The sequence below is a fragment of the Malus sylvestris genome, chromosome 8 (assembly GCF_916048215.2).
Source record: "Malus sylvestris chromosome 8, drMalSylv7.2, whole genome shotgun sequence".
In the NCBI taxonomy this organism is placed as follows: Eukaryota; Viridiplantae; Streptophyta; class Magnoliopsida; order Rosales; family Rosaceae; genus Malus; species Malus sylvestris.
The window spans coordinates 8,199,827-8,212,264 of NC_062267.1; the positions used below are offsets into that span (position 1 = coordinate 8,199,827).

General features: G+C 37.8%; 1 protein-coding gene across 1 annotated transcript; it reads right to left on the reverse strand.

The window, feature by feature from the left end:
• Positions 1-557: 557 nt before the first annotated feature.
• Positions 558-3,139, reverse strand: LOC126633136 (origin of replication complex subunit 2). The gene is made up of 6 exons (XM_050303697.1): positions 2,926-3,139; positions 2,739-2,845; positions 2,153-2,285; positions 1,532-1,823; positions 1,118-1,345; positions 558-1,027 (listed from the first exon to the last, which is right to left on the reverse strand). Exons 1-6 carry the CDS (start codon positions 3,052-3,054, stop codon positions 828-830), a joined length of 1,089 nt encoding a protein of 362 aa, XP_050159654.1. The 5' UTR covers positions 3,055-3,139; the 3' UTR covers positions 558-827.
• Between the last annotated feature and the right edge of the window lie 9,299 nt (positions 3,140-12,438).

Consider the following 12,438-nt stretch of genomic DNA (forward strand, 5'->3'; position numbering starts at 1 on the left):
AATTATTAATTAGATGTCAATTAATATGCTTATTTCATATTAACAACACATTATTTAATTTATAAATTTAATTAAAAAAAAACTTGAGCTCACTAGCATTACTTAGACCCATACCTTTTATTGTGTTTGATTTTTTTGGGGAGATTAATACGGGTTGTAATGTTGACTACTTGTCGTTTTCTTTGAGAGGTCCGGTCCATCTCCATCCGGTTTGGTTGGTTTTCTGTTGAAGTAAATGTTAACAAATCCAATTTGTCCTTTGTCCTTTTCATTTGAGCTACATTTTCAACTCATTTTCACCGCACAGGATTCTCTTCCGGATCGGCCTTGGAACGACAACGAATGCTGAAATGTCAACAAGCGTTTATTACTGAATTCAATTCACTTGACTCGATAGTACCCATTTTTAGAACGTCCAGTACCAAAGTCAATTTTTCCTACTTGAATGGGCAAAAACCCTCACTTTTAATATTTTAGAAATTTTGACAAGGCGTATTTGAACATCAAATTAACAGTCGAGATAGTAAATCGGCAGAATTTACCAAAACTAAAGAGGCTGATTGACACTCTTTTCATCATCCTATATTTTAAACTCTCCCGAGTCTCTTCTACACACAAAATGCTCTCTTTAGACGCGTGAGATAAAAATGAAACCTCCCGCACACTGCAGAGCCGCACATGATACAAGCACACGCGAGGAGGTTAGGACACGTTTCGATGCACTTTAGTCACTTTTTAAGCAGGGAGTGAAAATTTTGGATGATTGCCACTTGTATCAGGACATAAAATCCACATAATTTTGAAAGACCGAGTAGTTAGATAACAAGTCATTGACTCAGGTCTGCTAGCAGTTTTTCAAGTGCCTCATTTGTGAGAGGGATGTGCAAGCAATCCTGGCCATCAGAATTCCTTTTGGTCTTCACCAATTCATGATCTTTGAATTCCGTCAAATGGGAGTTGAGCGTAAGCTGGCTGCTCACGAGGAACCGCTCTCGACAGGTTGCGTACAGATTATCAATCGGCATCCCTGAACAACACACAAGTTATTAGATAACGGATGGAACGGATCATAGAGGTTAAAGCTCCAAGAGTTAAAATAGGCTGTATAGCGACTTACCTTCTTCGTTTGAGTGGGATAGTTGATATTCTGCAAGAACTTTGAACACGCTCTGAGCATTGGATGTCAAACTCTGCAAAACTATTGTAGCACCTTTGGCACTTTGGGTGGTATTTCCATGTGCAAGAATCAGTGGAATGAGCATTCCTTCGACCTTGTATGGCGCAAAGGTAGGAACGTGATGCCAGCACCAGTTGAATTGTGTGTGAACCATCTTCTTGTCCCACACTATTAAATGGAAAGAAGGTGTGATTAAACTTGATGATGTATGAAATTTTCGTCTTGCAGAGTAACAGAAAACGGTTTTCTTCTTCAGTTCTATTTTTACGAAGGCATAGAGGCAAAGTTTCAGGATCCAACATTAGTCAGAGACTCAGAACCCGATATAACAAATTATAACAAGAATAGACTTACAAAGAGGTGCATTGACATGATCGATAGAGGCCGCAATGCGAATATGAGAACAAGAAGCAACTCGTGCAAGACACTGTTGGGTTTCTGAGTCCCTTAATCCAGGTCCATCAATGTTGTGAATGACAACACATACTATACATTCGTTTGTTGTATCTTCCGATCCATCCAAAAATGCAAGAAGATCATCCATGGACCTAGAACTAAATGGTTGTTGCACTTTTGACGAGCTTCTAGAAGGAGTCCTTTTGGTTTTCAATTGATCCCACAGAAGTTCAGCTAAGGCTACCACAACCTACATTGCAAACATTAGATAACATGTTAAAGGACATGGTAATGTTTGTTTTAGCTTCGAACCTATCCCCTTATCTTCTTTCCATATTACGTCATACTTTCAGACGACAAGGAAGATGGGTTAGGCCACTTTTGGAGACAACCTACATGAGACAAAGATGATCCGCACATTGTTCATAAAGTTTATAGCAGATTGCATACAATATACTAGGCCAGGAAAAACCGGTAAATCAAATTCTTATTGCCAATAAGATAAAACCACACAACAGGAAAATGTAGAATAATCGCATATTGCTTTGGAAGTGGAATAGTGTCCCATATAAATATTACCTGTTTTATATTTATTCCCTGAAGATAGCCGTTGACAACAAGCACAGAATAATCCGTCAACGATGTTGAAGCAAAATCTTCAAGCAAGGCCTTCTTAGATCCAAATCCATACATAAGAAGGCCAAGACCACATCTACGAACAATAAAGCAAAGGGTGAATAATAACATCAAAATAGCATAACATTAGTAAATAGCAGACTTCAACTCCAGAACTCAATCAATTGCAGAAAGGATATAATGCAACTCCTTGTAGCCAAATGCCTATAGAAGAATGCATGAGGGCACTCATTGCCATTGGTGAAAAAACTCCGATGCCAAATGTGGTCGATGATATAATTAAGTACCATAAAGCAGTATAATTTGTAGCATATGCAGCCAGAAAGATCATTATGTTCTCATTTCGCAGTAAAATTAAGTCGAAAATCCATCCAATTTGAACATTAGATGCCGAAAAACGGATATGAAATGAAAAAATCTACAAACCCAATTGAAATAACAGCGTTTCATATATTTCTAATCAACTGCGTAAAGCGGGAGCCTTGTGCACTGGGTACGACCTTTTTTAATCTACAAGCCAGTGGAATACCTCAGTTCAAACGCCCATTCTGGGTACGAACTCTTGTAACTGTTCATCAAATCCTTCACCTCTTTCTCATGTTTGGGTTCGATTTGAGCCGCCGCCGCAACCAGTTCCTGCCAAAGTTTCAAGCTTTAACAAGAATAACAACAAAAAATGGAAGATTCTGAAAGAATTGAATTCGAGCCAGCGGCACCTGTTCATCGACGATATCGATATCCGAGAGCTTAGATTGCGATTTCTTGCCAGAGCCGCGGAGCTCCTTTGCCAGAAAGTAGTTTCTGGAGAACCCAAACTCTTCGTTCTCGCCGTCGTTCATCTCCATGGCTTTGGTCTCGATCTAATTGCAGCCCCCAAATTGGTCCGAGTCGGGCGTGTGCCCTAGTAACGCTACTTCTGCAGTTCTTGATTTTCCCGCCATTTTTCTCTTTCGGAGCGAGTAACTAGACATGGGCCGAGTCCGGCCTATTGGGCCACTTATACTGTTTCCCCTTGTAAGCCCTATGATTGTTTTAGTCCCTTGTCTAACGGCTTGTTTAGATTCGAACTACTTGGCTACTTTGAATGAGGAGTTTCTACTCTTATTTTTTATTTTTTAAAACAAACGATATTTTCTATAATAAGGATAACTTCACAATGTACTAACAATAATTTAGTTTAAATTTATCTTTGACGAGAATCAAACCTAAGACTTTTCACTTTCAAGTGAATAGGAATACCACTAAACCGTAGTACTAAGTAGTAATAGGAGTTTCTGCTTAAAATTATTCGTTGACAATGTATAGAATTTCGTGTTTATGATCGCAATCTTTTATATTATAAATCACTTTAAAGAGTTCGTCTTTGCAAAAATCAATTAAAACTAAGGTTGTTTAGTTATCGAATTGTATAAAAACAGATAAGTGGAATTGGTAAAAACATTACGAACCATCTATGCACGATTCTGATTATAAGCACAAAGCTTTATGATTTGAACACGAAGAATTTCAAGTAAGAGTTTCTACTTATTTTAGGGGTGGGAACTTAGAACCGAAAACCGAAACCGAAACACGAACCAAATCGAATTGCACCGAACGGTTTGGTTTTGCGGTTTTGGAAAACGGTTCGGTTTCGGTTTTTACTTTTGAAAACCGCATTGAAACCGAACCGCACCGCAAATATTAATAAACATTTAATTAAATGTCCATATTAAATTTCATGTTTTAATTGGTTGTTTGTTAGAATCCATGCACTTAGTATGAACTCAACTATTAGAATATCATCATTTATCACTTTTTTTCGTTCATTAACTTGAAGGACCTTTGCTATTTTATACCATCACACACACACACTCACACACATATATGTACAAGGGTGGACTAATCTTGTTATCAAGAGTCGAACAATGATCTAATGAAGTCCACTCATGTGAAGCATGATATCACATAGTATGAAAGTTTCACTCACGTTTAATGAATTCAAAGTTATTGAATTTGTATTATGTTATACCTTGTACGGGACACCCTTTTGTTGCACAAACATGTTTTAACATCACAATCGCATGCAACATGCTAATTGTTTATATAACAAATGTCATTTTCCTATTGTTACTGGGAAATGCTTATCAATATGTTAAATTGCAAATTGTACATTTTTTTCTTAAAAACCAAACCGAAAACGTTTGAAACCGCACCGAACCGAACCAAACGGTTTGGTTTCATTTCGGTTTTGGCTTCAAAACCGCACCGAACCAAACCGCAAAAAAATTCGGTTTCGGTTTCACTCAAAACCACACCGAACCAAACCGTGCCCACCCTTAACTTATTTTTTAATAGCCAAGCATTGTTCTTTAGGAAAACTAATGAAAATAACTTGAAAACCTTGAGTTTTAACGATAAGGACAAAATAAAGGGTAAAGTGAATAGTTACATGATTGACTTTTTAGTGTAAAAATGTGGTTTTTCGTTAAAGTGAACAGTACCAAGAGCTTTTCGTTAAAGTTCTCTTCTTCCTTATTATAAGCACGTTGAACTTTTTATTATAAATTTGTGTTTATTGGAAAAATATTCGTACGAGTCATATACATTTTAAGTGAAACAAATTCATATATGTTGAAATCCTATTTAGAATAAGAATGTGATTGTGTAAATCCTAGGAAATATGGGAATGTATCTTATTTCCTATTAGGATTAGATTACCTATTAAATGTTGTAATCCTAAAGGGAAATGTTTTACCCTTCCTACTACTATAAATAAAGGCACAATGGGGTGAGATAACACACACCCACAATTACACATCTCTCTATTCTTCTCTTTATTGCCGCACCCCCTATCTCTCTCTAAGGCCTCTATAATTGTTCAGTAAATTATGCCTACAACACGTTATTAGCACGCTCTTGACGCTACGCTAACAAGAAAGTTTGATCTTCAATTTGGGGAGTATTACGTTTTAATCATTCTTTTCATGATTAATTTATTATTTTATTAAATTGATCTACATGCTATTGATTCAATTTAATTTTTCTGTGTTGAATGTGATACAACGCATTGGAGAATTCCGACTTTCAAGAAGGATCTTCTACAAATTCAAAGGCTTTTGTTGTTTTCTGCTACTCAGGTACGCTTAAAATAAAGAAATATATTTGAAACGATCTATGAAGTATGAAAACATTCCCCATGATGCATGAACCCCCTACATTTATATTTACCTTCCGATATATATATTGTATATGTTCATATATTTGTCAATATATATATTTGTTTCATACATTACGCAATAATTGCTATGTGGAATTTGTGAGTCAAAGTATTCAATTAAATTAGAAGCATGTTTCAGGTTTTCCTAAACCCTAAAGGATTTGAAAAAAAAATGGGGGAATCAGGACATGGTGCGGCACACCACTGCACCATCATTGTGCAAATAATCACCAGGCCTAGGCTTGGATTTTACCTCGGTAGGGCCGCAGCCCTGAGCCTATGCACACTGGCCTTGGCCCGTAGCCATCCAACCTGCCCAATTGTCTGGGTTGTCCTCCCATACACACGCTGCAACCTTTTTGGTTGCTGGGTTTTATTGCTCTGGCCCGCATACATATAGCCAGCATATGCTAGGCTTGTCATTGCGCCACCCATACCCAATCTCGTGACCTGCAGTCACTATGGGGCTGCTTTCACGCAACCAGCCTTTGCTGGGATCCCCGTGACAACCCATAGGCCAGCTTGTGCTAGACCTGTCTGTGCACTCCCTTGTGGCCCAAAACACGACCCAGCTACGGCTAGGGTCTCCCATTCCTCACCCGTGGCCTGCAGTCACCACCAAAGGAACATTTGGGCCTTGCCTTATGATTAAGGCACCTAACCCGTGCCTCTTAACCCCCGACATTAAGCCCAATTATTTTTAGGGCTCTATTTTCGATCCAATAATATTATTTTAATATTATTTTGCTTCTACAATCCACCCCGAATGGTCCCGATCTATTGAATTAATTAAAAGCGACCTGTAGTCCATTAATCTGATAATGAATACAAAATTATTGACCTGAAGATCACTTTTGGATATTAACGATTCAATAATTTATTTCTCTTCTTTGAAAATCACATACTTTCGTAGTAACGAAGCTCTCACACTTGAGTTCCCGAAGACAACTCAAATCCACTACACTAAGTTAGTATATTGCATTCTGAGTTTCTTGCCGGAACCTCTCTTTTAAGAACTAAATGTTTATAAACTAAATCGAACCTATAGTTTCAAATTTAGTGCCTTTGAAACCAAAAGTTTTCATAAAACAATACACCCATGAAAACCCAACATTTTTCATGAAAACCATGTCTTAGAACTTGAATGTTCTAACTTTGATGCTTATGGATGATTCATTCCCATAGCACCAATCACAATCTTGTTCCCTCAAATTCAGTGGATTGTCGAACCGTCACAAGTTTGATTTTCCTGATTTGGACGTTTTCTAATAGAAACCACTTTAGGTGGGGTACAAGACGTGAATCTCCACTTGACTATCAAGAAGCTGAGAAACCATTGATGCCAACAATAGACAAGGAAGAGCTGAATAAGCCTCCGCCATAATCTTCATTCGAAGACTTATGCTTAAAGCATTACAAATGGAAATACTTCCCGAATGAGGATTCCATGGCTCTTTGGCTCGCTTCTATAGACCGTCTAATCATGAAAGAAATTGCCCGAAGGAAACCATGATTACGTCCATGAATGAGTACAATTTTGAATTTTATAAATCCGAACGAATCTTGACTGGAGAATACTTTTCTCGTCATTCCATGTTTCTAACTCGCTCCTGAAGTAGCAGTGTAAAAAGTGTAAATTTACCAAATTCTTGGATCTTATTACTACCACAAACGTGAGAGAAAGGTATGGACCCAGTTCGGCTAATGTCTACCGAATGGCTCGACCCAGTTCGGTCAAAACCTAACTAAATGGTGATGCACAGATTCGGCAGGGATACACTGAATGACATATTCTTTCATAATACAATTTCGAGTTTGTGTTCACAAACATATAGTATAATCAGGGCCTGCCAAGGTGTGGCATCATGCCCGAAGCATGATCCTTGGTACATAAGACCTAAAACTTCAAGAATAAGGGATAATATTCTTGAACCTCAACCTTGCAAGAATCTACTCCCGTCTTGATGGAATAGATCATTGGTTATGCACTTGTTCATGCCCTTACCAATATTGTTGAGGAGTACCATTCTAGTAGTCAATATGTGAGATTGATTTTGCTCCACCGAACATCGTTGGCAGAGCAAAATTTCGACATGGATGGCCTTATTGGCCGAATCCCCTTAGTAAATTTACTTTGTGAACATTTTTCCATGTTATTGGATTCAAGTTTGGTGTATGGATAATCTTATTGATATTGTCCTCGAATATGAGTTAATTGAATCATGTTTCTTAATACATGTGACCGATTCAATTAAACACGTGATTAGGTAGGAATGTGGGAAAGTTAGTTGTCTGGATGAATGCGTACTACGCACACTAACTTTACACCTAAATCACATCTCTAACAACGACTTCAGGTCTATCCAACCTGATTAAGAGTATTGGCACGCTCCTCGTTGTATGAATGATACTGAATTATCATTTAAGGGACCTTAAATTCTTCCTGACGTTCAGTTTTTAAGGATATTTGAGATGACAATGATCATAAATGAAACCACTGAAGAAAATAGAGTGAAATATCTTTGCACCACCTCCAAAAATGAGCCTGAAGCTTTGATTTAGGGCCAATGGGTTGTCTCCCAACTGGGAATACACCACATGTGGCTAGCCTATAGCCTGGTAATTAAGCAGTTTACTTGTTTTGGCACGACCTTTTGGGACACTTAGATCGAACAATGATGCTACAACGCATCTCCTTATCTGAAGTAAGGATTTTGTACCTACAAGCACACTTTGTCAATCCTGCTCATTAGGGAAATTAATTTTCTATATCATTTCTTGCAAAGATACAACACGACTCCATTTTCGCAGTGGATTCAAGGGAATATATATGGACTAATCCAACCAAAATGCGGACCATATAAATATTTATGGTTTTGGTTGATGAATCGACAAACTAGTCACAAGTTTGTCCACATACATTACTGCTAAACCTCTTGGCCGATTAAGGGTTCACCACCCTACTTATCCCTTAAGGTCTGGAAGACTGGATAATGCCAGAGAGTTTATATCGACGGTTTTCGATAAAGTATTGCATGTCATTTTGGGTTTTTAATTAAACATCGCATTCCCATGTTCACCCCAAATAGCCTAGCCAAGCGATCATAAAGCGCAATTTAAATGATCGCCCAAATTTTGGTAAACGTACCAAGTTTTCGGTCTTTGCCTAGGGCTATGCAATCTTGCATGCAGCTATGTTGGTCCACCTTGAGGCCCATTGCCACCCAACTTATATGACGTTACAGTTGGTTACTGGGTATGAACCTGACGACTTTTGTATTTATGCATTTGGGTGCGCATTCCAAATACCAAGTTGCGCCGCCACAACGTACCACCATGGGTCCTCAAAGAAGGATGTGTATCTTTTGTCAATCATGATTCTCCTTCATACTAGCTTCATTCGAGCCCTTGCACACGATCTCTTTACTGCTTATTTGCAGGTTGTCACTTTAATGAGACAGTCTTCCTGCCGTTAGGGGGAGATAAGAACATCAACGTTCCTGTAGAACGACATAAATTTGCATGGACGTTGCCCACTATGTCTCATCTCGATCCCCATACCGCACAAGTGTGATAAACAAGTGTGACGAATTCTAGATTTCAGAATGTTGCTCCAGACGCATTCTTCAGATCTAGCTAAAGTGACGAGATCATATACCAGCTGCAAACATGTCTGCAAGGATAGACGTACTTAACGGACGTCGAGTTAACATCCCTGGAGGGTGTGCCGCCCATGTTGGACGGTTTGGATGCCCCTGTTGGACAGTCCGGTACATCGGCGGATAGCCAATCAATATGTCTTGACCTGGAGCACGACATATCATTCGGTTCGTAGGATTCACTTCCCTGGAAGAGGAAGACACGATACAACAATGAATCTAAACTCGATCGCTGTCTCAAATCATTTCCATCTCATGAGATTAATCTAGATTACTCCCGAGACTTGAAGTTCTTGGTCCAGTATACTAGTTTGGATGAGAAAATGGAATTGAAATGAGATTATCATCGATGATGTTTTCACTTATATGGTAGCTACCGACATAAATGAAAAGCGACGATATCGAACCGTGTTCCGTTGATTAAGTGACAACGTAGAACTGATTGGACAAATAAAGTTACAATCCAGGTCAAATTCCTTACCAAAGTGTGTATTGGACCTGTCGTTCCTACACTACCCAAGGTAACCCTGTTGAGTTACAAGTGGGAAAGGAAACGTTATGAGATGAATGAAATAGTGTGATATGATGCACGCTTTACGGCGCAAGGTTTCTCTCAAATCGTCATGTGATTGATAGCAACATTATGAAATGTGGTTAGTATTTCTCCATGAGGATATAAATATGGAGATTTACGTTTAAGTTCCCGAAGAATTACATGGACTGGTTCAAATAGTTCCAAACCACGGAACACCCTCTTAACTCGTTTTGAGGCGTTCACTTATGGATTGAAAAATCCGACGGATGTGGTATACCCGTCTAAGTGATTATTTGATCAGTCAAGGATATGAATTATCCCCTTACGTGTTAAACTATGAAGTCTTATTCCAAATTGCTAGAGTTACAGTTTGTGTCGTTAACACGAATCTCACTAATACTCAAAGAGCTTGAGAAAACTACCTCGCACCTGAAGATGGAATTTGAGATGAAGGATCTTGGAAAAACTCGTTTATGCCTTGACTTGAAGTTGAAGCATTGTTCTGACGGTATTTTTGTCTACCAGTCGAACTACACCCGGAATGTGTCACCTTTGAGTATACCCATGATCGTCCATACGTTATATGCAAATGAGACTCTTGAAGAGTTTATGGAATCTGAAATTCCATATCTAAAAGTTCAACTTTACGCTTCGTTGTACTTAGCTCATTGTATTTAGACAGGACATCTCCTTCGCTGTTGATCTTGGTAAAGATGTAGCACTGCGCCTATACGCAACCATTGAATTAGTATTAAAGACGTACCTTGAAGGTATTATGTGGACAAATCCCAACGCATCTTGAGCACATCTAACCCCCTGATCCTCGAAATGATGCTTGCCTTGTTTGTTATGCTGACGCTGGTTACTTATCAAACCCGCACAAGGCAAAATCCCCGAATGGTTATGTCTTTATCGTTAGGGATATTGCAATATCATGGAGGTCCACGATATGACCCTAGTTGCGAAATCTTTGAATCGTTCCAAGACTCACCTTACTTCACTATGCCACAAGTGAGACATGGTTAGGAGTTCTTGTTGAGCATATTCGAAGTACTTGCTATATTTTCATCCATTGTTGAGTCCCAACGACGATCCATGAAGATTATGCCACATATATCAACCCGACCAAGCCATGATACATCAACAAAGTCAACACCAAGACATATTGCGTCTACATCTACATCAGCAAAGCATCAGGAGATTGAAGTCATGCAAACCGATCCCAGACAACCTTGCCGACCTTTACACAATGTCACTGCCGAAGTCAACCTTCCAGAAGCTTGTCCAAGGAATTGGTATGCCTAACTACTCATATGCAATGCTTGTAGTTCTCATTTGAAAGTTATGTCAAATTCAGGAGGAGTATCCAGAAGTATACTTACTTGATCTTAATGTACTTTTTTTCCCTACGATTAGGAGCATTTTTCCCACTGGGTTTTTACTACCTAACTAGGTTTTAATGAGGCACCCATCCTGGGCTGATTATACCCTTGAGAGCTCTTCTACTTGCGTCCAAAAGATGTATAGTTTTGACTTAATGCAACTTCTCACTTTTCTCCTTAGACTATGGGTTTTTCTCCCACCTTGGGTTTTATCATAGCGAGGTTTTGTGAGTTTTACTTTTTATGCATTCTTCCGTTGATTTGAGACTCGTATTTGCCCATTGTGCTGACGACTTCATCAATTATACTTTCAATGAAGACTTGATGCGCCATTTACTTGAGTATTTACACACTCAATGGGGAGTGTTGCAGTCCTATTTAGAATAGGAATGTGATTGTGTAAATCCTAGGAAATATGGAAATGTATCTTATATTCCTATTAGGATTAGATTACCTATTAAATGTTGTAATCCTACAGGGAAAGGTTTTACTCTTCTTACTACTATAAATAAAGGCACAATGGGGTGAGATAACACACACCCACAATTACACATCTCTCTATTCTTCTCTCTATTGCTGCACCCCCTCTCTCTCTCTCTCTCTCTCTCTCTCTAAGGCTCTATAATTGTTCAGTAAATTATATAGGGCTTGTTTGAGAAGTGCTTTTAAATAATTGAAAGCGTTTTTTGAAAAAAAAAATGTTTTTGAAACCAATTCTTAGTAAAAAAGTAAGTTAATATTGGAAATTTTGTTGACGTGCTTCATTCAAGAATTATCAGTTATGTGCTTCTTAAAGAAAGCACTTCAAGTGGTTTTGAAACTAACTAAAAAATAGTTTCTTTAAAAGTGTTTTTAGTCGTCAAAAATCATTTTCCAAATGAGCCCATATTGTGGTCTTACCGATTGATAGTTCCATATTAAATAATAAGGTTTTAGTGTTTTAATCCTCCTAATTACAAATGATCAAATAAAACAATGGCACATCACATCTTTCATTGTTGTATAAAATGAAATACATGCACGTAGCTTGATGGATAGGGATATATAGTCATAAATTAAAACAAAATTAATTATTAATTGAATACTAATCACAATTTAAGTATATATATATTTGTTCAATTAATTCTTGACATAGATGAAATTTTGTTTTTGCACTCGGATAACATTGAAGTTCAAATCAACAAGGTTAAAGAATTAGGTTTGGTTCCAACAAAAAGAAAAAAATGATTGTGTTTGCTATCCTGTTAATAATTTGATGTACCTAACTCAAATTAAATTTGATTGAGTAACATTTACTTTTTTTGTTTTCACAATCCTGTTAATAATTTGATGTACCTAACTCAAATTAAATTTGATTGAGTAACATTTACTTTTTTTGTTTTCACAATTAATGTATTGTTTCTAACTTATATGAAATTATGAGTTTAATTTAGACTGATTCGAACTAAAATAATTCA